Source organism: Rhinatrema bivittatum, chromosome 2, assembly GCF_901001135.1.
Source record: "Rhinatrema bivittatum chromosome 2, aRhiBiv1.1, whole genome shotgun sequence".
Taxonomy (NCBI): Eukaryota; Metazoa; Chordata; class Amphibia; order Gymnophiona; family Rhinatrematidae; genus Rhinatrema; species Rhinatrema bivittatum.
This window is the reverse complement of record NC_042616.1, coordinates 310,181,829-310,208,644: the sequence shown is the minus strand read 5'-3', so window position 1 is coordinate 310,208,644 and position 26,816 is coordinate 310,181,829. Positions and strand designations below refer to the sequence as shown.

At 44.5% G+C, this 26,816-nt stretch overlaps 1 protein-coding gene across 1 annotated transcript in view; it reads left to right on the top strand.

Annotated features, from left to right (window-relative positions):
• Positions 1-26,816, top strand: part of PKD1L1 (polycystin 1 like 1, transient receptor potential channel interacting) — a 446,216-nt gene that overhangs the window by 379,883 nt on the left and 39,517 nt on the right. The window contains exons 61-63 of the mRNA XM_029587088.1: positions 10,308-10,448; positions 11,441-11,575; positions 16,422-16,652. Of these exons, the coding sequence (XP_029442948.1) occupies positions 10,308-10,448; positions 11,441-11,575; positions 16,422-16,652 (507 nt within the window). The remainder of the gene's footprint in view (positions 1-10,307; positions 10,449-11,440; positions 11,576-16,421; positions 16,653-26,816) is intronic.

The window sequence follows — 26,816 nt, the reverse complement described above, 5'->3', positions numbered from 1 at the left end:
TATTGAGTAAAGATTGATCAGGTGTAATCATCATGGTGATCTCTTACCATGGGCATCCCATAGGGATCAGTATTATCTGCAGTATTGTTTAACTTCTATATGGCTCTACTTTGTAAGTTGTCTGGTTTTAGGAATAAGTTATAGACTGTACGCTGATTGTTGCGCCGGAGGTGGACCCTTGGGCTGAGGTGGAGTTGACGCTACTCATAGGAGGGATCCTACAGGTCCCCACCATCGGCAGGCAGAGAGGGCTGATGGGTGGAGGGCTGATGGGTGGCACTTCACCAGTACCAGCCCTCGTTCCCCGCAGGTTGAGCCTTTGGGTGCCGGGGCCGGCTAGACTTAAGTGGCCTCCGTCAGTGGTCATCAATGGGTGGATCGAAGTCAGCCCAGAGGCACAAACTAGTGTAGATATCAGTCTGTACCAGATGAGGCGGAGTCCTGGAGACCCATGCATCAATAGGAACACAGTTTGACAGAGGGAGCCCGAGCAAGAGCAGGCCGAAGCCTGAATGAACCACGTCCAGGACAAAAGCTGAATAGGCATCTTTAAGCAAGCTGGGATCATGGCTGATGGCAATTTGGAAGCAGTGGCAAGCAAGGCTGAGGTCTAGACAAGGAGAGAGTCAAAAAGATGGTCAGATGAAGCAGAAGTCCAGGGCTGGAGAGAAGCAACGGCTTAGTCAAGCAATGCAGAGGTCCGGGGCTGGAGAGAGGCAACGGAGTAGTCAGGTGATGCAGAGGTCCAGGGCTGGAGAGAGGCAATGGAGTAGTCAGGTGATGCAGAGGTCCAGGGCTGGAGAGAGGCAATAGAGTAGTCAGGCGATGCAGAGGTCTGGGGCTGGAGAAAGGCAACGGCGTAGTCCTGCAATGCAGAGGTCTGGGGCTGAAGAAAGGCAACGGAGTAGTCGGCAGTGCAGAGGTCAAACCAGGTCAGCAATCCAAAGAAGAGACAAAGGAACAGGAACACAGGAACAAGGAAACAGGAATGAAGGCAATCAGGATCGGAAACCAGGAACTGAAGAGGCAATGAGTACTCGACCAGCAAGAAGACCTGTTGCAAAGGCAATTTGAGAGAGCAGAGCCCAGGCTTATATACCGGAGCTCTGCCGATGTCATCATCCGGGGTTGCAGCCAGGTTCCTACCACGGGCCTTATGTAAAGACTAGCTGTGCACATGCTCGTGCCTAGGGAGGGGCACAGCGCTGGTCGGGCCGGCGTTTCTCTATGGGCCACGTGGAGAGGCCCAATGCAGAGCATCAGGAGCTGCAGCAGAGCCAGAGGCACCAGGGGTGGCCCAAGGATGGAGCCGGCAGCCCATAGCTGCCAGAGACGAGGGACCAGATGCTGGATTACTTTGAAAGAGGTGAGTGGGCCGAACAGCGGGTCTGCTGCAGCCGGCGTGCATAACACTGATAATATACAGTTTTTTGTGCCAATAACTAACTTGTCTGCTACCTTCAGTATCTTAACCATCAGTAAAAAGATGGTTATTCCCTAATAAATTGGCTGTCAGTATTGAAAAGAGTGAAGTGAAGTGATCACCTTAAATTGATTTCCAAATGCTGATAACCCCTCATCTTTCAAATTTGAAGGTAACCAGATTCCCATAACATCCCAAGTGGGAAATCTAGATGTTGTACTGGAACTCGCCCTTGTGCACCGCTGCAATTACCGACCATAGATTTTCCATCCAGAACCTTGGGACCTTTAGCACCCATTTACCCATTTTAAATCCAGAATGGGGTGAAAAGAGCCTATGAAGTAAATGAAGTAGATGGAATATTGACCTTTGCCCTGCTCATTCTGAGGAACCAGAGCCATTGCTCCTAAGTCCCGTAACCTGTCTAACGTCACCCGAACAGCCTGATGCTTTTCCAGTGACCCACAGGGGGAAATTACAAACAAGTCATGAACGGTCGAGCATAATCTAATGCATAACCGTCTCTTATCACACTGAGAACCTACTGATCCTGGGTGATCTTGGTCCACTCCCTGTAAAATTGTGCTAGACAACCTCCTATAAAAAGAACGGCGGAGTGGACCGGCCTCAACTCATTGTGAGGATTTGGCTCCAGAATGGCCATCGACCTCCTCGAAAGGACTGCCCCCTTGGACTGACCTCGTGAAGAGAACTGCTTTTGTGAAGCTGGGGTTCCCCCCCCATGCGACTTCCTAATATCACAAAGATGCAACCAAGACTGAAAAGGCCGATTGCCCTTAGGCTTATCTTCTGGCAACTTATGCACCTTATTCTCACCCAGATCCTTCATCAAGAGTTCCAGAACCTCTCCAAAGAAAAGGCATCCCTTAAAATGCAGACAACCCAAACAACACTTAGACGAAACATCCACTGACCAGTTAATTAGCAACAACAAATGCCTGGCTGACACCACGATCCCATAATATGGGAGGAAGTTCTCACCAAGTCATATAAGGCATCTCCCACGTAAGCAACTGATGCCTCTAAACATTCTGTTTTATCTGTCTCGACATCAGATTTTGCTGCCCGTCCTGAAGCTGTTGAACCCAGTGCAGGCAAGCCCTTTGCATGAAGCTGGAGAAGATAGCCACCTGCAGACTCAGGGCTGATACCTCAAAAATCCTTTTGAGGTGAATTTCCAACTTCTGATCTTGAATATCCTTCAGCGCTGCAGAACCCGCAATGGAGATAGTGACCGCTGAAACTGCAGCGTCCACCTTTGGAAGGGAATAGAGCTCCAACATCTGTTCTGGCAAGGGATAAAGGTTATCCATTGCCCTTCCCACTCTCAAGCCAGAGTTGGGCGCTCCCCATTCTCGATCCACCATCTTTTCCACTGATTTATGATAGGGAAATGATTTCGGGGGGGGGGGGGCCTGAAGCCCATCCAGAACCGGATACACTCTTTCCATATCTGAGTCTTCCTGCAGGACTTTCAGCCTCAGTTCCTCCAAGACCTGAGGAATCAAAGGGTATAACTCCTCCTTCTGGAACAAGCGGATCACTTCCAAGACTGGAACATGATCTAGATAATCTCCCTGAGACAAGCTGGTGACATCCGGATCAATACCCTGATCCCGTGACAACAAGGTCTCCTGCATCCTCGGCTCCTCTTGTGACCCACCGGAGCCATCTGAGTCTTCACCCGCAAATCTAGGATACCATGAACGCTATCCCAGCAGAGAGTTCCTACCACGGGACCGGCCAGGCCCTGGAGCACCTCTTAGACCACCTAGAGGGTGAGGCTGGCTATCCAGACCTGTCTGCTGAGGTAAATAAGCCTCATGCAGCAGGAGAACAAAATCCACAGAGAAGGCACGAGGAGCCTGTGGGAGCTGTGAGGGTTCAGCATCAGTGTATGCAGGCACTGGCAGATTTAAGCACACTTCCTATCTGCACCCTCCCCCAGCCCTTCTACTGTGGTCGGATGGGCCAAAGAAAGATGCAAAGGCAAATCTCCCTGTTCTCCCATCTGAATAGACTGTACTGCCGGGGCAGCCAAGATGGCCGCCGTTCCCACGTCAGAGGAAATGGGAGGCCTGCTGCGGTCTGCACTTCGGCGCTTCAAAGGAACCCTTGGGGCAGAGCCCAAATGATGTTTCCTGCCTCTCACAGTCACCTGGGACTCCCTCTCCTCCCGAAACGCAGTCTGCACATAAACTGAAGTGGCTGAGCTGTGCCAATTCTGCACCACACGCGTGGCAAACAGAACTGCAAACCATGCTGTCACTGCTGGGAAAAGCCCCCTGCTGAGCCCCAAGCAAATGCGCAAACAGAAGTAACAAAAGGAGCCTGCCCACCGGCTACCAGCCGGGCCTGGAGGGAGAGAGTCGCCCACGAGACAGCCTTAGATTTTTTTTTTTTTTAAACAACTTTAGATCTCTGGTCAGACTCTCCTCTGCAGAGAACACTGATCTGTCCAGCTCAGGTTCAGCAAAAGGCAAAAATAAATAAGGAGAGGACTGAAACCGGAATTTTAAAGGAAGAAAGGCAAGTTGATGAAGGGAAAAATTACCAACCGCCCTGAGCCTACAGCCGCCTGAGCAGCCTCGTGAATGGGAGGGATCTGGACCAGCAGATTTACACCCCATGGACTAAAGGAGCGAGCAAACAAAAAGGTCACCAATCTCCAGCTTGTCTACCTCAACCAAATAAGGAAGGATCCACCAGGACCCAAACACCCCTAGGAGGAAAGGCTCACAAGAAAAAAGAAAACATTTGCCGGACTGCAGAACTGCAGGTTTATGCACCAGCCACCTTCTTCTGGAGACAGAGAAATACTGAGGAACTGCAGGTGGCACCAGGAATTATGAAGCAGTGTCAGTAAAACTTTCTCTGTCTCCATCTGCTGGCAGGGATGCATGAACCTAGGAGTCTGGACTGATCTGGGTATGTACAGGGAACTCAATGATTATCATCCATCAGTACCACCAAATTTCTCAATTGCATAGACTAAATCAAAATGAATGATGCAGGACAGGTTTGGCTAAATTTGGAAGTCCAGCTGAAATTTATGTATTGGCTGCTCTTGGTTTTTTTTTGCCTAGTTTTATGGAATTTGTTTTTATAAACATTACTCTGTACTCAGTCTTAAATGATGGATGATGTGTGGATAATAATTTTTTTAAATAAATAAAATGGGAGCAATTTTGACAACTTTTAAACTTCTTTATTCTTGGAGAAAATAAAAAAAGCTAACTGCAACAAATTGTTTACTTTTACTTTGTCAAATAATACTAAAAGCATATTGTAATTAATTTCACTTACATTGAAACCCTGGCTAACATTTCCTATGCAAAAGTCACTTTAAAAGGCTAGCGCTACATTTCCCACCAGTGATCATGGTGTTCACCTTTAATAAAATGCTTTTGCCTGCTTTAACAGCTAGAATCTCACCTACAACACGCACACCATCTCTTTTATCCTAATCTAAACCTACTTTTCCTCACATGCATAATCTTTTAGTTACCCTTCACACATACACTAAACACTTTCTGATTGTAAACACACAATACTGTAGCAACACCTCACACACTGATAAATAGCAAATAATCTGAGGGAAATAGTCATCTTTAATACTTTAGATAATGCAAACACCACTAGCCACACTTACAGTATTATGATATAATAATCCTAATAAAGATGTTTTCAGGCACATCTGAAATACTCAGAGCTGTAGGTGGTTCTGTAATACACTCAAGCAGCTCAATAGAACTTCTCTATCAACCCTCACCAGCAATCACATTATAATACTCATGGATTCATTTAGACAGACATGGCTACAGTGTCTATAGACCAAAATAGAAAACACTTAACACAAGAATGTATAACAGATTTTATTTCTTATTTCTGTGACCTTGCGAGAGGGAAAGTAGGAGTGCTTCAGCAAGTCAGCTGTTCACCTGCTTCCTGGTAGTGCAACAACGTCTTGTGTTCTGTTGCCTCCTCTCTGCTAAGTTGTCATTCGGTAGATGAGAAAGGAGAACAAGAGTCACTACAGACAAATATTAAACCTTCATAAAACTTTAGCCTGTACAATAGTTACATTGTGGACCCTGGCTGCATTAAGTCCTTTAATATAATTGGATAAGGGCAGAGCAAGAGACAGAGAATGACATGCGATAACTTTGTAAGACCATGACACAGATGAAATCATAGCATAATGTTAATTATGTAACATAAAACAAATGCCAAATGGATAGCTAATCTTCCTTCAACATGCTAATGCATGGTTAGTACAGATACCCCCGAAAGAGATGCAAGACATTAAATACCATAACTACAAAAAAAAACAACTAAATTACGTACAAAAAAATATTATGACTGCAGCGTTGATAAAAAAAATGAGTGACCTTTGAGTTATCACAAAATAGCTCACTCATCACAGTACTAACGCCTGACACACAAGCAGACTACAGAAAATCAATTAGTTGTGTCAGCACAGCACTCTCAACAATTTTAGTTAAAGAAAGGTAATCATGAGATAGGTTAGTTGCTGGAAAAGCTTAGCAGATCATGGATGGGCTTCTTTAGAAAAGGCCAAATTGAAGCTTCTTTTAGACTATCGGGCAGACATCTCTGGGACAAGGAAAGGTTGACAATCTACATGGCTTTTGACAGAATTATTGCACAGAGCATATAGAAAGACATGGTTTAATGGAACACAGTCAACATGGATATACCCAAGGGTAGTCTTGCCTCACAAATCTCCTACATTTTTTTGAAGGCGTTAATAAACATGTGGATAAAGGTGTACTGGTAGATGTAGTGTATTTGGATTTTCAGAAGGCGTTTGACAACATCCCTAATGAGAGGCTTCTAAGAAAACTAAAAATTCATGGGATAGGAAGCGATGTCCTTTCATGGATTACAAACTGGTTAAATGACAGGTAACAGAGAATAGGAGTAAATGGTCTATTTTCTCAGGGGAAAAGGGTAAACAGTGGAGTGCCTCAGGGTTCTGTACTTGGACCGATGCTTTTCAATATATTTATAAATGATCTGGAAAGGAATACGGTGAGTGAGATTATCAAATTTTCAGATGATACAAAATTATTAAGAGTAGTTAAATCACAAGCAGATTGTGAAACATTGCAGGAGGACCTTGCGAGACTGGAAGATTGGGCATCCAAATGGCAGATGCAATTTAATATGGACAAGTGCAAGGTGTTGCATATAGGAAAAAATAACTTTTGCTGTAGTTACACGATGTTAGGTTCCTTATTAGGAGCTACCACCTAGGAAAAAGATCTAGGCATCATAGTGGATAATACTTTGAAATTGTCAGCTCAATGTGCTGTGGCAGTCAAAAAAGCAAACAGAATGTTAGGAATTATTAAGAATGGAATGGTTAACAAAACAGAAAATGTCATAATGCCTCTGTATCGCTCCATGGTGAGACCACACCTTGAATACTGTGTACAATTCCGGTTACTGCATCTCAAAAAATATATAATTGCGATGGAGAAGGTACAGAGAAGGGTGACCAAAATGATAAAGGGGATAAAACAGCTCCCTATGAGGAAAGACTGAAGAGGTTAGGGCTGTTCAGCTTGGAGAAGAGATGACTGAGAGGGGATATGATAGAGGTCTTTAAGATCATGACAGGTCTAGAACGTATAAATGTGAATCGGTTATTTACTCTTTTGGATAATAGAAGGACTAGGGGACACTCCATAAATTAGCATGTAGCACATTTAAGACTAATCAGAGAAAATTCTTTTTCATTCAACATACAATTAAGCTCTGGAATTTGTTGCCAGAGGATGTGGTTAGTGCAGTTACTGTAGCTGGGTTCAAAAAAAGTTTGGATAAGTTCTTGGAGTAGAAGTCCATTAACTGCTATTAATCAAGTTGACTTAGGGAATGGCCACTGCTATTACTAGCATCAGTAGCATGGGATCTTCTTAGTGTTTGAGTACGTGCCAGATTCTTGTGGCCTGGTTTGGCCTCTGTTGGAAATAGGATGCTGGGCTCGATGGACCCTTGGTCTGACCCAGCATGGCAATTTCTTAGGTTCTTATATTCTTAAGGATTTAAGAGGCAAATGGATAACTTCATAGTAGCACTCATGAGTCAAACTGTTCCTATTTTGTGATGCGATTTCCTGATGTATCATTGGAACTGGAAGTATAGGTTTCCTGAGTGAACTTATTACAAATTTTGGCAACTTTATCAGAAAAGAACATTGCAAATTCCTAACAATGTGTGGAAACCAAAATGGTTGTGATTGGGGTGTCTCAGTTAAGTGCTTTACAATTTGAAACAATTATTGCAGGCTCTTCCCTGCCATTCATATTTAAATGAATAGTATAGCTTTTTAGCCTCATTAATCACTGTCCTATGTCTTGTTAGGTGCACATTATAAGCTACTAATGCAGATGACAAATGAGACCTTTGCCATCAGCACTCACCTCTGCATAATATAGTATTTTCTTTCCTTAAGTGAGTAGTATACCAGTGCACATGGTGACCTCATCATTGTGCCAAGGGTGTCACTGAAGCTAGTTCATCAACAATACCTTGAAGTAAGGCAGGAATACCATGAAACAGTGGCAGCTGAGACATCAGACAGATCAAATTTTTCTAGAGCTGGAATAAATCACATTCATAATTGGTCTAAATCAGTGTACCCATGTTTCATGATCCTTGCATGACTATTTCTAAAAGTACTGCAGGGTGGCAAAATGGAATATGTTAAAGAAAGCAACCCATGGTCAGTCTATGGAACCTTAGTAGTAGTTATTGTAGAGGGGCCAACAGAAAGCAGCCAGTTATGGATGAAAATTAGATCTAATGCATGGCTGCATTCATGTGTAGGGCCTGATACAATTTGATTCCATCCAAGAGCTGACATGACATTTGAGAAATCTGTACAATAGGAAATGGGTGGAAACTGCAGGAGTTATGCAACTGATGCAGTTTTCCAGTCTGGACTTAAGCCAACTTTAAGCTAGAGTAAATATATTCAGGTCTGAGGGTTCCTACAGGTAAAAAAAGGCATATGTTTTGGATGAATTGGTGTTTATGGGTATGTCTGTAGATGGCGTGAAGGGTGTTAATTGTTGTGGGAGTCTCAGTTTTAGTGGACCCTTGGGCCGACCTGCTGGAGGCTGGGAAAGATGGACAATGTCTCTAGTGTATAGCAGGCTGGGAGGCAGATGTTCAGGCAGGATGTAGATGCTCTTCACCCTGGAAGCTGGTGCTCCCCCGGGAGGAGCCTGTAGGAGCCCAACCGCTGGGACTTAGGTGGCTTCACCCTTGGAAGCCGAAGCCCTCCCGGGAGAAGCCCGTAGGGGCCCGGCCGCTGGGACTTAGGCGGGTTGTGGATCAGGACAGGAAACTGGAACCAGACTAGAACAGTAGAGACACTGTAACTGGGCTCGGGTTCTGGAACCAGGAGGAACTGTAGCAAGACTCGGGTACTGGAACCAGGCAGGAACTGTAGCACGTAAACAGGAACCAAGCAGTCTCTGTGGCAGGCAAGCAGGAACCAAGCAGGTACTGTGGCAGGCAGGCAGGAACGGAGCGACAAAGCAAGGCGAGTCACTCCAGGGCACAGCGCAAGCGGGAACTGGGAGGTAATCCCGTTGCAAGGCGAAGACTGGATGGCTGCGGCCGGCTTATCAAGGCCGCGGCGTCTGACGTCAGGAATTGGCCGGAGTCACCACTGGCGGGAAACGGCCTAAAAAAGCGCCCAAGTGTCGCGCACGCACGCCTAGGAATAGGGCATCCATGGGAGACCTCGCAGCGGCGCAGCCCCAGCGGGGATGCCGCCAAACAGGCTGCAAGCTAGGCCTTCGGAAGCGGGAGCAGGTCCGGGAGCCCGGAGGTAAGGGCCTGGCCGCGGTGCTCGCGGCCAGAACCGCAACAGTTAATAGCATATCAGTGGTGGCTCTTCCTGCACACTCCAAATATATATAATTTTATTGCTCATGATACTTTTTTTTTTTCTTGACAAATACTGTCTCTCAAATAGCATCTTTTCCTACAGTTTGACATGACTTCTTCCCACTATGGCTTTTTCTGAAGCCAAAGAGAATTTGGGTGAATCAAGAAGTATATAATTCATCCTAGAATTATAACTTATAACCACGCTATTTATTTATTAACTCGTATGTTATTTATTAACTGTTAGCAATATATACTAATTCGTTAATTTAATTAATATGTTCAATGTTCAATGTAAACCGCTAAATGAAGCGATAGTTCTTGTTTCTTGTAAACCGGGGTGATATGTATTTTATACAGGAACCTCCGGTATATAAACCCTATAAATAAATAAAATAAATAAATAGAATTATGACATTCAGAATTTGCATTATATATCTTCAGGTGGGTTGTGTTACATGAGGAAAACACATAGAAAATAAGTGTGATCAAAATAACTATGTAGGTACTATCTACATTTTGGAGTGGGAGAACATGCAAAGTTCTACCTATATTTTCTCTGTTAAATCTTAGCACACTTATTTTTTGCTTTATGTACTTAAACATTACCCAGATTCACCTTAAATAATAATAAAAAAAAGCTTGTATAATTGAAACCTGGTTGCTTTCTTATTCAATAGAAGTGTTCAGTGGAAGACCAGCTTTGTATTGTGCGAGGCTCAAGCTACCCTTCAGCTAGAATACTATTATGTACTGTGTACCTGGGATGTACATCATCTTTTATTAAAATGCATAAGCGCTGCTTTAAAATGCAGACAACTCCAACTAATTTCAATAAAAAATTGACAATTAAACAGACTCTACTAAAATCTATTATCATTTTCTCTGCCAAAAGAATTTATCTTAGCTCTTGCCTTACCCTCTCATTTTACAGATAACCATAATTGGACTCGGCTTGTCTTACTACATGTGCTACATTTATCATTTTGTTCTGAGAGTGGATGTTATCGATCGGCTGCAACGGGGATTTTTCAGAGTATTCATAGACTTTACTTTTATCTCAGCCTGGGAAAAGGTAAGCTATATACAGCACATAGCAAACTATAATAAACGGGGAGAAATATATATGCGGCACTCATAATTCTTGTAATTATATACATCTGGAAATTGAAAATCTTGGGCTGTCAGAATGTGCATTATGGAGTTTCTTCTAGGGCTGCCATGACCCAAGTGGCAAAGTGCAAGAGGCAGTAATATCTTCTGCTGCTGCCCATTTACTCCTGCCCCCTTTCTGTAAAACCCCATAGCTCCTCACCGATGCCCTTCCCTATTCCTCACTGCTATCCTGAGAAGTTATGGATCAGGTTTTGGGCAGTAGCATGCACTCTATAACCTGTTGCCTCAGCCCCACTTCCTCTCCATCCTGGGCATGCATCCAAAGAAAAGGGAAATAGGGAAGGCCACATAACCACAAGCATTGTGGGTATACAGTGGCTCACAGTCCCCATGTTCTAGAGCCTGAGTGACTACCTATTTGTACATTTGAGGAGCTGAGCAAGTGCATAAGCCATGGTGAAGGCCTGGTGAGAGATAGCAGCAGCCAGAGAGGGGGGAGGCGGGTGTATCGGTGATCACATCAGCAGGGGCTGAGGGGAGAGAAGACATCATTAACACTAGTGTTGGCGTGGAATTGAGGTGGGGGTGGGGGATCATAAATACCCTAAGTAGATTCAGGGTGGGGTCTCAGATGGTTGACTGAATGAGAAACTGGTTGAGTGATAGAGGGTAGTAGTAAATGGAGTTCACTCCTAGAGGCAGGTGCAAGTACACAAACAGATTTTAAAAAGAAGTTTCTCCATGGTCTTACATTCCCCCAGCTGTCTCCACCATTTTTTTCACACCTATATAAAATCTTTAGATTATTGCCCCCTTTGATTGTATACTTTCAATGTTGAGAATATTTGTGTAAGTGCTGTATGTATATGTAGGATTGTGTATGATATACAGTATGTAATGCTGTTTAATTTCTATGATTGACCATACATACATGGGTACTTTCTCTTCTAGTGGACACGGTGTTTACATGGAATTATCTTGTTCCTCCTGTTCATAAAGTGCCTTCGTCTTCTCCGTGTTCACAAAGCGATGGCCCCTTGTGTGGCAATGCTGCGACTCTCCTGTTCCAGTGTAACTTTAACATCGGTAAGGATGCACATCAGCTCTCAGCGTTTATTTTTCATTTTAAAGTTGTAGTAATCTGGAAAATGGGGTAAAATCTATCAAGAAGAGCATTAATGTTCTAGCATACCTCAGCAAAAATCATGAAAGACAAATCTGACTGACCTGGCAATCATAACTGTGAACTGTTTTGTGCTCTCATTACAGTGCAAATTACCTGGCAAATATTATTGGCTTTCATAATGGCAACCTCTAACAACTCTGCGACACGCAGAAGGTTAAAAATGGTTTCCATTTGGAAATCTAATCTACCAGAGGATTCTAGCATGCCTAGAGTCACTCCTTCTTCTTGTACATCTCTCCCATTCTCCTCCAGCACATGCCTTTTTTAAACCCCTGTACCTCTCCCCACTGTGCTTCCCTCCCTGTGTCACCACCACCTATGTCTCTTCCCCCATGCATCTCCCTCTCAGCGCCTCTCCTCCCTTGTGGCCCCTTTACTCCAAAGTCTTATACTCCTTTGGGCTTTCTACATTTCTGTGTCTTCTATTCCTCCATGTGTCTTGCATCTTTCTTTGTGTCTTCCTCCTCTGTCTTTCTTTTGATTATCTGTTGGCAACCTGTGCATTTTTCTGCCCCATGCCTCTCCAAACCTACTGTGTCTCACATAATTGTGCTAGGCTATCATCTCTTTCAAAAAGTACAGAGTCTAGGGGATACACAATAAAGTTACTAAATTGTACATTTAAAACTAATAAAATATTTTTTTTTACTCAATAAATAATTAAATTCTGGAATGCATTGCCAGAGGATGTGGTGAAAGCTGTTAGTGTAGCTGCTTTAAAAAAAAAGGTTTTGGATGAGTTCCTGGAGGAAAAGTGCATAAACTATTATTAAGGTGGACTTACAGATATCCACTGCTAATTCTTGGGATAAGCAGCGTGAAATCTATCTACCCTTTGGGATCCTGCCAGGTACTTCTGACCTGGATTGGTCACTGATTGAAACAGGATGATAGCCTAGGAAACCATTCTGATCATTTCTCGTGCAATGACTGGGCATAACACACTGACTTTCCCAAATTTTATGTTAGAACAAGCCAAAACATGCTCATTAGCACTGTAAAATCCTCTAGTGACATATTTGTGAGCTAATTTGTCATTTTTATTTTTTTGTTTTATTTTGCTTTGTTTCTGCAAGTTAGAATTGGTCATGCCCCTACCAGCTTTCACCCATAATAAATCAGGCAGGTATATGCAAAATATGCAAATAGGATGACAATGAGTTAGTTTGCCATTATCCCTTTATTCAGTAAAGGCTGCTAAATTTAGCAAAGCCATTGAGTCCTGGTAAATTAGAACCTACTCGGGATAGGTGATAAATGTTTGTATGCCCACAGTGCCAGCACACTAACGTCTCCCACAGGAGGGAAGTTATATCTTCATGGCTTTCCCCAATCTAAAGACCCCCTGACTAAAGAAGTGCCCCTTCTGGGACCTCCCACCCTCCTCCTAATATCCAAATAAGTATCGTCTCCAGAGCATCCTACATTCCTCTCACAATCCTGATCCAATAAGAACTCCCCTCCTGAGGCCACCCACACCTCCTACCATTCTGATCAAGAAAATGTCTCCCTCAGGGACCACTCTCATCCCACCCTCTCTAAAATAGCAACTTACCATCCTGAAAATCTCTCATCTTTACCAGCAGGAGAGGCTGGAAAGCCCTCCTGCCAGCTTGGCCGTCACATTCCAAATGATGCCACCTGGCTACACTTCACTATGTATCAAAACAAGCGACATGATATATTCAGTGCCACTAGATGGTGTGTGATTGCTATGCTGGTAGAAGAGCTTCCTGAAGACAGGAGGGTCCTACAGAATGGTAAGCTGCCATTCCGAAGGGGTTGTTGGATTCGGGGTTGGTGGCCCCGATGGAGGAACTTCATCTTCAACTGGAGGGTTGAGATGGGCTCTCCCATGTGAATCAGCCCTTGCACCAGTTGAGTGTGAGGGTCTGCAGAAACATCAGCACAACTGTGGGCGGCCCTTGTGACTAGAAAGTTATGTCACCTAAGGGGCATGCAGCAGGCCACACTCTAGTTGTATGGAATGTTCAGATTCTATGTTAGACACTTTCTTGGTCCACACTTCCTTTAATGTGGGCCTTTTAGTGTATGCATGATCTGCATATTATGAACTTAGTCATTCAGACGCAAAGTGTGATTTTAGCATGCGGAATACAATGTTTAGTGGGTTTAGGATAAAAAAGTATTAGAATAGCACCCAGTTTAGTGAATTCTTCCCTACCTGAATTGGATGCTAAACATAATTTTATTATGAATGCTGAAAAGTGCAGCACATTCACACACAGTCTACAAGCAATCCAACTAATTAACCAGTGAAACAACAAAATACTCATGCACAAAAAAATCAACTGTTACCAGTTTGCTAGTATCATTCCCAATGTACACAATGTATTCTCAAAAATTTAGTTTTTACTTTTTTATTTTGCTCTTTGTTTTTTATTTTTTATACAAATATCAATAAAAAGTTCATTACACTAAAAAAAAACAAAACTACTTAGTATTTTAAGGGGAAAAAACTTCAAACAGCACAAGAAGGTTGCTGACCTCTCAACATGCTCAGTCATAAACTGCCTTCACAGGAAATAAATAGTAGCTTTTAACATAAGTTTAATCTTCTGCCAAAATGTGGCATTTTAAATGTCTTAATAAAAACTGTTGGCGATCGCAAAGGATTCCAAATTTGTTTAAAAGCATTCATGAATCCAATTGTACTTAGTTGTAATGCAAGATTCAAAATTATTCAAAGATGTTCAGAATACGGTAGTACTTAGCTTTTAAATAATGCCATTGATGCTGCAGACATGGCTACGTTTCATGAGAAATGCTGCTTCTAGGCAGAATAGTTTTTCCTTTCAATCAGCAACTTGCGCCTGCACTGTTTCCCGCTATGTTGTTTCTGAAAAGGAAGCACAAAAATCAAATACTTCACTGTCGTTTCTCACAAAACATGGCCATGTTAGCAGCTTTAACTGTGGACATGATATGTTATAAATTTGCCTACCCATTATGCAAGTAAACTTATGTGTGTATATCCTGCATGTTTTATGCATGTATGTGTCATTTTGAAAAGCAATCAGGGGCCAGTGCATGTGAAAGTCCATATGTAACCCAGTTTCGAGGAAGGGAATTCCAGGAGGCGAAGTTGCGACTTGCATCCATACTTTATGACTTTAAAAAGTATGAAGTCAATATTGAAAGGCTTTTCCAAATTCCCACCAAGTTCTGCGCCCCCCCCCAAGTTATTCTAGTGTTAAGAACAACATAAGAAATTAAGAATTGCCATACTGGGTCAGACAAAAGGTCCATCAAGCCCAGTATCCTGTTTCCATCAGTGGCCAATCCAGGTCACAAGCACCTGGCAGGATCCCAAAGGGTAGATAGATCCCGGGGATAAGCAATAGATTTCCCCCAAGTCCGCCTTAATAATAGTTTATGGACTTTTTCTCCAGGAACTCATCCAAAACCTTTTTTAAAAAGCAGCTACACTAACAGCTTTCACCACGTCCTCTGGCAATGCATTCCAGAACTTAATTATGTATTGAGTAAAAAAAATATTGTATTAGTTTTAAATGTACAGTTTACTAACTTCTTTGTGTATCCCCTAGTCTCTGTACTTTTTGAAAGAGTAAACAACTAATTCATGTTTGTATTTTATTCACTCATTATTTTATAGATCTCTATCACATCTCCCCTCAGCCATCTCTTTTCCAAGCTGAAGAGTCCTAACCTTTTTAGCATTTCCTCATAGGGGAATCGTTCCATCCCTTTTATCATTTTGGTCGCCCTTCTCTGTGGTGACCAGAACTATGCACAATATTCAAGATGAGGTCACAGGATGGCTTAATACAGAGGCATTATGATATTCCCTGTTTTATTCTCCATTCCTTTCCTTTTACACTAAACAGTGCGCTTCCGGCATTATTACCTGCCTAATACTGGAAGCGTTACTTAGGTGATAGACTAAGTTACACTGGAAGTGGCCGGGAATGCTGACCAACAGCGATCCTGGCACACAGAAGAGGGGCCATTTTTGGAGGTAAATGGTGGAAGAGAGTGTATCAGCCAGGGTTAGCGGGCGGGGGGGGGGGGATGACTGCAGGAGAGGCAGAGGAGGGAAATTTAACGTTTTTTCTAACGGGGAGGGAGAGGGAGGAAGAGGAGGAATTGCTCAGGCCAGTGGCGATTGTTTTAAATGAAAGTTTAACAGTTTCCAAGTTTTAAAGTATTTTGCAACTTGTTGGGACAGCAAGGGGGGGGAGGGTAGATACATGTAGGAGGGTGGGCATCGGGCCGGGAGGCCCATGACTTGAGAATTTTTTTTTCTAAGATGTGCTACTTACACAGCTATCTCTGAAGATATGCAGGTAAGTAGCAAGTTACCCTGCCACCCAAGGCAGATAACTTTAGACCTAACCGGCTATATTCAATTGATGGCTGGTTAGGGTTACAGTTATCTGGGTATATGTAGCCGGATAACTAAACGGCCTACTGAATATTGGCCTCACCGTATCTTACGTGCTTGGAACTTGGCAGCAAACAGGGAATCATTCCATTTTAGTTGCTTATGACGAGTTTTTTCGTTGCATGTTTGCATCTTGTCATGGGGGCACATAGCTAACGGACAGTCTGTTTCCCAGAGCTTTGACTCCAGTAAGGTAGAATATAGTGATATGCAGAGCAGATTGACACATCAAGGAGAGTTGAGGTTTTGTTGTCTAATTTTTTTAATCCAGTGGTTGTTTTATGCTCATGTGGGACTCTTTCTTTCCCCTTCTATTGCAGCTGGCTGGCATTGGGGTCATGGCAGCCTGCGCTTCTTTGGGACGTGCTGTGTTCTTGCCAAACTCCCACCCGTTTAGCAATGCAGTAAGCTCATTTTGGACGCTTGCATATCATTGCCTGGGCATCAGTGCGACTAAATCACCAACCTCTTTCAACAAATCAAATGAAGTCTCCATGGCTTGCTGCTATGGAACATTTTTCCTGATAATGGCTTTCTTATGGACTGGAATGGTATGTAATAGCACAGTAGTATCACTAGGACTTCGGTCATTGCTCTTTTGCAAAATTTGGAGGTTTGTCAAGAATAATGCTCAAAGCTAAATATCACCTCTCTCTCCCCTTCCCTTGAGTCAACCCAAATGCAATTTCTGGCAGGATGAAAAACAATGCCATGGTTCTGCCATTTCCAGAGCTCAGAAAGTTTGCAGAGTTGGAGTTTATAATCTGAAGGAATAGGAAACGCATTTTATTCTCTCAGCATTTTCACTCTGTTTACTACTTTAGGGAGTCCTCTGGGGGAACTTCATGGTAAAAATCAGTGTTATAAAATATGTCTTCATATAATTCTGCATTGTATTAAAAGAGTCATGCCCAGAATGCATGAACATAAGCGAAGCGAGGCTGAATGTGGTGATATAGTCCTGATATAGTCCCACCTCTTTTACAAATTCAGCTTCTAGCATAAGGCTATCTTTTGTCCCAACAGAAAGACACAATTCCTTTCATTTTGCCCTAAGTCAGGACCCTTCTGTTTTATTTAACTGAAATCTATCCTCTTACCTTTCATACACTGGAAGTCCTTTATGGAAAACTTTGCTCCTACCATCTGCATCAGCTCTGTGAAATAGACCCAGGGGTCCCTTAGAAATGGAAGCCATACAGCAGTTTTCCAGTCCAGAATTAGTCCTGGCTGAGGCAGGGGGAACATATATGCAGGTCTGAAAGCTTTGGATTGTGAATAAAGAGCACACAACATATGTTTTTTGGCTATCGTGAATTTCTTTAAAAAAATCAAATATCTGCTTTAATGAAGTGGCTAGTTGTTATAGTATTTTTTTATTTTATTTTTTTGGTTTAGTGGTTTTCCTCTGCTCCTTTGATCTTCCAGACATATCCTGGAAACAAAAAATGTGACTGCATGAATGGTAGTGACAACAGGGCTTTGGAATTTTATATGCAAATGAGGCTTTAACAGGCCCCTGGTAATAGCATTTTCTGCCCTCCTCTACCCGCTGTTTAATGGGCTGGCTAAAGCCTAAAAGTTGACACCTGTCTCAGGCCAGGTGTTAACTTTTTAGCACGAGTACTGCCTCATGAAATCCCCTGTGCTAACTGGACCACCCCCCTCATCAAAAGCACCCCCACCGCCAACTAGCAGAATCCCCCCTCCCCCCCTCCACACATTGTGGAAGGCAGTCCGGAACCTTCCCCAACACCCTGAGGCAGTGTAGTCTGACCCCAAATTCTGAAGCAGTAGGAGTCCCTTTACCCCCAATCCTCCTGGAAGACGTGCAAATCTTCATGACTCTGATCCATCCCACAAGATACAGTGCCAGGCTCCCCCCCTCCCCAAACCTGACCACCTTCCCACCCCTTCAGATTGCGGCCTTTGTTTCTTGGATGTCTCCATACTAAAGAGCAGCATGGCTGGAGGTTCAATGAGAGCACTGCTGCCAGCACTGCTGCAGCTGCAGCATGACACTGCTAGGCAGCTCTGCACCATGGAGTGAAGCAGTAGTAAACCCTAGGCATATAAAATACCAGATGTAACCCTTTCTCGGGGACTATTACTGATTCCAACGGGCCATAAAAGAATTTCTTTACTGGGCTAGCTCCTCTGTTCTTCCCCAAACCCTCTCTTCCCCTCCGGAGGGGCGGATTCCCCTCCGGAGGGAAGGCTAACCTTCTGGGCCCAGGCAATGGAAACCCTGTCTTACCCTGGCTCTTCGGGCCAGGTACTCGGACAAAACAGGCAGGTCACCGGATGGGTGTTCAAAATAATATTTACTGTTATTGATTGTATGAAAATCAATAAAACGAAATAATAAAGTTTCTTAGAACATCCCGATTCCTTGTCCACATGGTAGTACAAGTTTAAGCTGTGCATCCCGCTGTGGAAGTGCCCCTTGGTACTAAAACTTGGAACCTATATTTCATCCAAGGTGTGGAATGAATTTGTGTCCCAAGGTGACTGGAGTATCCTAAGCCTGGCGGATGTCCCCTTCCCCAACAGCACCTGATTTTCCCGACTCCAAATTGCCTGTGTCCTGTGTCCCAGGTGGAAACTCCACTTGGGAGTCTCCAGCTATTTCTTCTTCTCTATTCTCCTTTTCAAAAGATATAACTTGGGACCCTTCTGGAGGAAGGAACAGTTCATATAGTCCAGCTCTGGGGAAGGAAGGGGGCAGCAAAATACTTCCTTCCCAACAAGATGGTAAAACTCAATCTTGACAAAAATACTGGATCCTCCCCACAGGTCTCTGCAGCCTCCTCTTGATGGGGGCTAAGGGGAATGCAGATTTCCTCCTGCACCTCTGGAAAGGGGATTTCAGCCTCCCAGAAGGTACAGATTAAAAGAGAAATATTCTAATTCTCACTTTAAGAAAAATGACAAAAACACTCTGATTCCCTCTCTTCCCATCAGTCTATCACCAAGATCTGGCAGAGCAGTGACTCTCCCTGCCTTAGCTAAGCTGGGGGGCCTACACGTGAAGAGCACACTAAAAATCCATCCGTCTTCTTCAAAATCAAAATTAAACTGCCTCCTAGTCACATAGCCTACCCCCTCTTATGCCTAAAAGGACTTCTATTCCTGCAAGCCTCTGGGGGAAATGAAGTATTGAATGGCATAGTCTTTAGGCAGATGACTAACCAATGGCTGGGGGCTAGGGCCTAGGGTCATCTAGTGAAGACCAAGGTATCTCTACACAGAAATAAATTGAAAGTGTGTGGATTGGGAAGAGCAAGAAGAATGGTCGTGTACTGGTGGGGGATTGGTGCAGTTCCTAGGCGGGAACAGATAGGACTTAAGAAAAAAGGAGATAGAAAAACACCTTGGAAAGTCACATGTGCAAATCATTGTAGCCTGTCTAACAAAATCATTGGCCTAGGTATCAGGGTGGAAGAGAGCACTGAAGTGACTCCAATCACTAACAACCAAACAGAGTGGTGGTAATTATAAAACATTAACATCAGGATCTAAAAATATATATGTAGCCCCTGGATCACTGGGATGGTCATGGGCCATGGCAATACCTATTACTCCTGGGTCCTTCCTTCACAGAGGGGGAAATTCACTAGCCTGTGTGAAGGGATTGTGTATGTGTGAGACAGAGCCTGTGTGAAGGGATGCATGAGAGGGAGACATAGGTAGCCTGTGTGAGTGTGTATGCACGAGAGAGAGAAAGGGAGTTCTGAGAGTGTGCATGCAAGAGAGAGGGACCCTGTATGAGGGGAGGTGTGTTGTGCAAGAGAGTGAAGGAGTCTGTATGAGAGTGTGTGTATGTGTACTAGAGAGAGGGAGCATGTGTATGAGAGAGGGACAGAGTGAGCCTGTGGAGGGGCAGTATTGAGAACGGGGTCAAACTCTGGGTCTGGCAATAGAGTGGAAGGGGATGAGCCTAGAAGTGGAGGGGAGAGATATTGGCAGGTGGAGGAGTTGGGGCTTGAGAGGGCAACGTGGCCAGGGGAGCAGAGAGAGCGAGTGAAAGGGACACTCTGAAGTGAATTTCTAGGGAAATTCTGCTATTCTGGATCTCTAAGTAATAACTTTTTTCAGTTTTTAAAATGTAATTACTTAAAGACTGTCATGTAAATTGTGTTATTTTGACCAATATAAAGTTTGCAGAATTCTGTTTTGGTGTGCAGAATTTTAAATTTGTTTGTGCAGAATTCCCGCAGGAGTAATCAGGACTTCCAGTTGAATCCAAACCATGGCTGGGATCGGGCACCACCAGCCTTCATTTTATTTCTTTTATTTTGTTTGAAAAAATATTAACTGCCTATTCACACAAGCATTCTAGACAGAGCAGATAATAACCCTTCAAGAACGAGCTATACTCAATCACGAGCAGGTTACAAATGCTCAGACAACTACTTACCTTACAACTTGCAATGCATAGGTCCTTTCACTGCTACCTGAGGATTTTTAACTCTATTTTATACCTCCTCCTCAGTGCTGGGCCCAGACCTTTCTGCGACTGGGGAAAATATTAGGAAGTACGCCCTTCCCTCTTCTTGATTTAGTAGTGACTGCTCAGGCACAGCACTCTCTCCACTGGTGGTAAAAGCACCGCTGTCCCTCTGCTGGCAGCATCCCTTTCTTTCTCTTCTTCAATCCCCTTTCTCTTCGCCGCTACATACATGTAACCCTTAGTAGGGTTCTTAATCTCAAGGGCACACAAACAGGCCGATTCAGAAAGGGTTGCGGGAGAATGGGTGCTCCATGTTGAGCGCCCGCACTCCCAACGCGCGCATCCAGCCACCTCTCCTGGGCACGCGATCCTATATTTAAATGAGGGGTCATGCTAAAAGGAGCCGCTAGGGACAATTACGCGGCCTAGCGCCTCCTTGACCCAGGAGAGGTGGTTCAGGAAACCGATGCTCAAACCTTGGGCAGGTGTTAATTTATGAGCGTAAAATGTGCAGATTGGCCGCACATTTTACTTTCAGAATTCCGGGTGAATAACTAATAGCCTCATCAACATGCATTTGCATGTGATTAGCACTATTAGTTTTCAATGGGTTTGGCCACACGTTTTCGAGGCGCTAAACCCCTTACAGTATAAGGGGTAATAGACACGCATCGAAAACACACAGCCAAACGCATGTTAAACAGTGCGCCCAGCTGAGCGCACTTTACAGAATCGGCCCAAAACATATTTATTTCTCTTCAGAGGCTGCTCTGACTAGCAAATTACTCCCACGCTTGACTCTTAATCTCTGGGGGGGATTCTTCTGATGGGAGTAAGCTCTCGCTTACGGCCCAGATGATGTTGTGCTGATCCCAGTGTGTGTGTGTGTACACTAGGGATGTGAATCGTTTTTTGACGATTTAAAATATCGTCCGATATATTTTAAATTGTCATAAATCGTTAGGGCCACGATACAATACCAATTCCCCCGATTTATCGTCAAAAAATCGTAAATCGGGGGAAGGGGGAGGGCAGGAAAACCGGCACCCCACCCCACCCTCCCGAACCCCCCCCAAATGCCTTAAATTACCTGGGGGTCCAGCGGCGGTCCGGAACGGTCTCCTGCAATTGAATCGTGTTGTCTTCAGCCGGCGCCATTCTGCGCCGCCATTTTGCAAAATGGCGGCGGCCATAGACCAACACGATTCGACTGCAGGAGGTCGTTCCGGACCCCCACTGGACTTTTGGCAAGTCTTGTGGGGGTCAGGAGGCCCCCCCAAGCTGGCCAAAAGTCCCTGGGGGTCCAGCGGGGGTCCGGGAGCGATTTCCTGCCGCGAATCGTTTTCCGTATGGAAAATGGCGCCGGCAGGAGATCGACTGCAGGAGGTCGTTCAGCCGGGGTCCGGAACCCCTGCTGAACGACCTCCTGCAGTCGATCTCCTGCCGGCGCCATTTTCCATACGGAAAACGATTCGCGGCAGGAAATCGCTCCCGGACCCCCGCTGGACCCCCAGGGACTTTTGGCCAGCTTGGGGGGGCCTCCTGACCCCCACAAGACTTGCCAAAAGTCCAGCGGGGGTCCGGAACGACCTCCTGCAGTCGAATCGTGTTGGTCTATGGCCGCCGCCATTTTGCAAAATGGCGGCGCAGAATGGCGCCGGCTGAAGACAACACGATTCAATTGCAGGAGACCGTTCTGGACCGCCGCTGGACCCCCAGGTAATTTAAGGCATTTGGGGGGGGGTTCGGGAGGGTGGGGGATTTAATTTAAAGGGTCGGGGGTGGGTTTTAGGGTGTTTTAGTGTGCCGGTTTTCCTGCCCTCCCCCTTCCCCCGATTTAGCTACGGACCGCCGCTGGACCCCCAGGTAATTTAAGGCATTTGGGGGGGGGGGTTCGGGAGGGTGGGGGATTTAATTTAAAGGGTCTGGGGTGGGTTTTAGGGGGTTTTAGTGTGCCGGTTCACGATTTTAACGATTTTCACGATACTCTAAACACCCAAACGGCGACGATACGATTCCCTCCCCCTCCCAGCCGAAATTGATCGTTAAGACGATCGAGGACACGATTCACATCTCTAGTGTACACTGTAGGTGCTTCCCATGATGTGAAAGGTTGTAATAAAGTAGATAGGACTAGGGTGTGAGTGTTAAAAGTAAGAGTTTACTGATTTGTAATCATAAATTAAAGTCCATTTGTCCATAAGAGTTAATTTATATCTGACTGTTGGTACAAATGTATTTTCCTATGTAAGTAGGTGTCCTTTAATCAGACCTCAGGGTAGAATCTCGTTTTGATTTTAATTGTATAAAGCTGACTCAGCGGCTATCCAGGAATCCTTGTGGAGAGGTCCCCAGTTTCACAGCAAAAGTCCTACTTTGAATCATTTTCTCCTCGGTCTCCCAGCCCATCCTGGTCACTTGGCTGTGGAGATCCTGTTGGGATCCGATCTTGCTCTTCCATACTTAGCTGTTAATTCAGGGGGACTTCTCATGGGGAAAAGTCAGTGGGATCAGGCTAGTTCTCACTTCTCAGCACTGCAATCCCAGTGGGGAGAGGGGATCCAAAAACCTCCCCACTCTGTTCAAGTCCAAAAACTACTTCTTAAGTTTAAAATGGATGCATCTTCTGCCCGCCCTGTCTCTCGCAGCAGGATCCATCACTGGAGCTTGCCCACCTAGGGTTTAGAGAGGGCTCACGGGTCTTTGGCCCCCCTGGTGAGAGCCCTTTCGCCCCAAAAGGGTATCGGGTGTAAAAATCTCTCTCTCCTGTAAATTAATAGGAGAAGGACTCTCTGGTCGGGGAGGTGTCACTTCTAAAATGAAATTCCATTTGAGTGAATCTGGGAGCTCTCACCAGAGTGTGAAACTCAAACATCCTTACTGTTCAGTGGCTTCCTCAAATTGATTTCAAAGTGTTCTCAAGTGGCTGGGCTATATAAGTCTTCAGGCAGCCAAGCACAGCCCTCCAGGTGGGAGGGACTGAGAGGGATGGATGGCTCCTTCTAAAGTGTGTTCTAAACATCTGACATCTGGTGGCCAAACCGGAGGGTGGGGGGAGGGGGTTGCCACAGACCTAATACAAATTTGTTTCAGAAATCATGTTACAGTGTCATCAAAATAAAACCAAGGAATTCATACCACGTTGGTTGAACTTGAAAGCAATCTCTGCAATGGCTGTCTAAGTTGAACTGGAATGTTTCTCACCATGGGAAAAACATTTAAATAATGCTGTCATTTCAGTATCAGTCTCACAAAGTTCCTCCATTACTAAGAACAGGTTGAAGCAACAGAAAACACTGCAAAAAGTCACTCAGAACCTAGATAGAAACCCTGACATACCAAAACAAAACCAGCTCCCAGAACTCAAACAGCATCAACCTTGTATGTAAAGGAATCACTGTAACATTTCCACCTGGCCCTCAAACACCAATACACCTTTTAATGGGAAAACTGAACAAACTGGATTACACAACTTCATGCTAGCAGAATACCTCACTTCTGTAACATACAGAACACAGACCCTCACCAAATACAAAATAAGACATCACAAATTATAAATGCAAACATGCAAAAATGGAATTCTTCTTTGTTCTGCTATCCACTCCAATTTTAAACCTCCCCCTCTCCCATTAGGTCCCTGCAGAAAGGAGGAGGTGGGAATAAGAGGAGAGGAAGGCCTGGATTAGGGAGAAGAGGGCCTTCTTTGCTTTGCACTTTGCTCTGTCTGCGTCAAGCTCCCCCCTCCCCCCTTCCCATACGATTGTTTGCACGCTGCCTGGGAGGACAGGAGCTGGAAATGGATGCAAAGGGCTTTCCCTGCTGTTGAGACTGAGGTGGTCCTGGGGGAATTCTGCTCTAATGCAGAGTGCAGAACTTGCCCAGAATTCCTCCCTGCGCAGAATTTGGCAAATTCTCCGCAGAAAATGGCAGAGGAGACCCAGGCGTGCCGCGAACGGAGCGCGCGACGATGAAGGCCCCCGTGTGCTACGGGACACGTTCCACTTGCGGTGAAGATGAAGGCCCCATGTGCCGTGAACAGAGTGTGCACCGTTTGCAGCGTAGGTGAAGTCCCCCTCGTGCCAGGGTACATGCTGTGCTTGCGGTGAAAATGAAAACCCTGTGTGGGTGTGTGTGTGTGTGTGTGAGAGGAGAGGGAGAGGGGTGTGAGAATTTATTTATTTATTTATTTATTTTAAAGTATTTATATACCACTTTATAAAATCGATTTTGTCAAAGTGGTTTACATTAGATAAAATAAAATTATGAAGAAACAATCAAAATCAAATTAAATTAAAATATACATAAAATTAATTAGTAGCTGGAAGAAGTTCTAGCTTAAAATAAATGAAATATTTACTAAAAATAAATAAAACAAAACTTGTTGCCATGGGACTTGCTATTGCTATGGGAGGGGAGGAAGGAAAGGGCAATGGGGCAGAGAAAGGGGAGGGGGTGTGAAAGAGGAGAGGGGAAGGGGGAGGGTGTGAAGAGGGGAGGGGGGGTGTGAGAGAGGGGAGGGGAAGGGGGAAGGGAGGGTGAGAGAGCAGGGGAGGGTAAGAGAGCAGGGAGTGGGGTGTGAGAGAAGAGAGGGGAGGGGGAGAGAGAGGGGGAGGGGGAGAGGGTGTGAGAAAGAAATCAGGAGGGTGAGCAGGAGGGTATGAGAGAGAGCATGGGAGGTGAAAGAGTGGGGTGGAGGATTTTTGAGTGTGGGTGTCAGAGATAGGGAGGCTATACGAGGAGATTGTGAAGGAGTGTGTGTATGTGTGTGAAAGATTGGGAGCTCATGTGGATGAAAAAGGGATCGTTTGTATCGGAGGGTGCTAGTCTTTGTGAAAGGATTGTGTATGTGTGTATGCAAGAGAGAGGGCCCTGTATAAGGGGATGTGTGTGTGTGCAAGAGAATGAGGGAGCCTGTATGAGGGTGTGTGTATGTGTACTAGAGAGAGGGAGCATTTGTGTGAGAGAGGGAGGGACAGAGTAAGCCTGTGTGAGGGGCAGTACTGAGAACGAGGTCAAACTCTGGGACTGGCAATAGAGTGGAAGGGGATGAGCCTAGAGGTGGAGGGGAGAGATATTGGCAGGTGGAGGAGTTGGGGCTTGAGAGGGCAACGTGGCCAGGGGAGCAGAGAGAGCGAGTGGGAGGGACACTTAGTGAATTTCTAGGGAAATTCTGCTCAAAATATTTAAAATTCTGCATCTCTAAGTAATAACTTTTTTCTGTATTAATTTAAAATGTAATTACTTAAAGACTGTCATGTAAATTGTGTTATTTTGACCAATATAAAGTTTGCAGAATTTTGCAGAATTTAAAGTTTTTGTGCGCAGAATTCCCCCAGGAGTAGATTGAGGGCACTTGTCAATAGAGTCATCGGCGCAGACTCCTGTCTGTTGATGCAATGCGCCCCCTGTTATGCCCTTGGTAAAAGCATCTCTATTAATGATACCTGCTTGGTTTTGACACTTTAGCCAACTTGTCTGGCCCGCCCCTCCCAACATTTTTTTTAGCAATGGTCCTGGGCCAGGGGCCATTCATCAGGGCTCGTTCTGCAATCCTGAAATCATGGAACCTAAATTATGCTATTTGACTTTGTTACTAAATTATGCTCTCCAGAATTCACATTTATTTTGGGTGAATTGAGTCCTTATAAAATTGTGGTATCAAGGGTGCTGATCTTTATGGAAAATCTGTGTGTATATAATCCTAATGTACCTGAAATTGTGAGCACTGTAGGGAAGGAGTATGGCATCAGAGCTGAGTCTTTTACAGCTTAAGGACAGGATCTTAAGAAAAGCTGCAAACCTTTTATTTCTTTTTCCTATCTTTCTAAAATATCGTTGAGTAAAAAAAAAGAAAGCAAAGGAATGACGTAAAGAAACCTATTTATATAAAATATAAATATCTATCTATATTTACAATAATTAGGGCTTCTATTTTGTAAATGTTTATAAATTGTAAATTTAGGTGTTTATTTTCCAGCTGAGGCGTTCTTTGAGCTTAAAAAAAGTCAGCATTTATCAGTGTTTTTATGACACAGATACACTTGCTGGATACCTTTTCCAGTTAAACCAAATACATATATCCATAACACAAATATACTGCCATAATAAAGCAATGCTCACATTCTCCCTACCTAGCACTCTCCCCCATGGAGACCCATCAGCTACTAAAAGCTTGTGCAGCTGAGACCTCGTCAGCATGGAAAAAGTACAAAAAAATACAAAAGCAGAGTGGAGGAGCGAAGGCAGACAAGGGGAGGGTTGA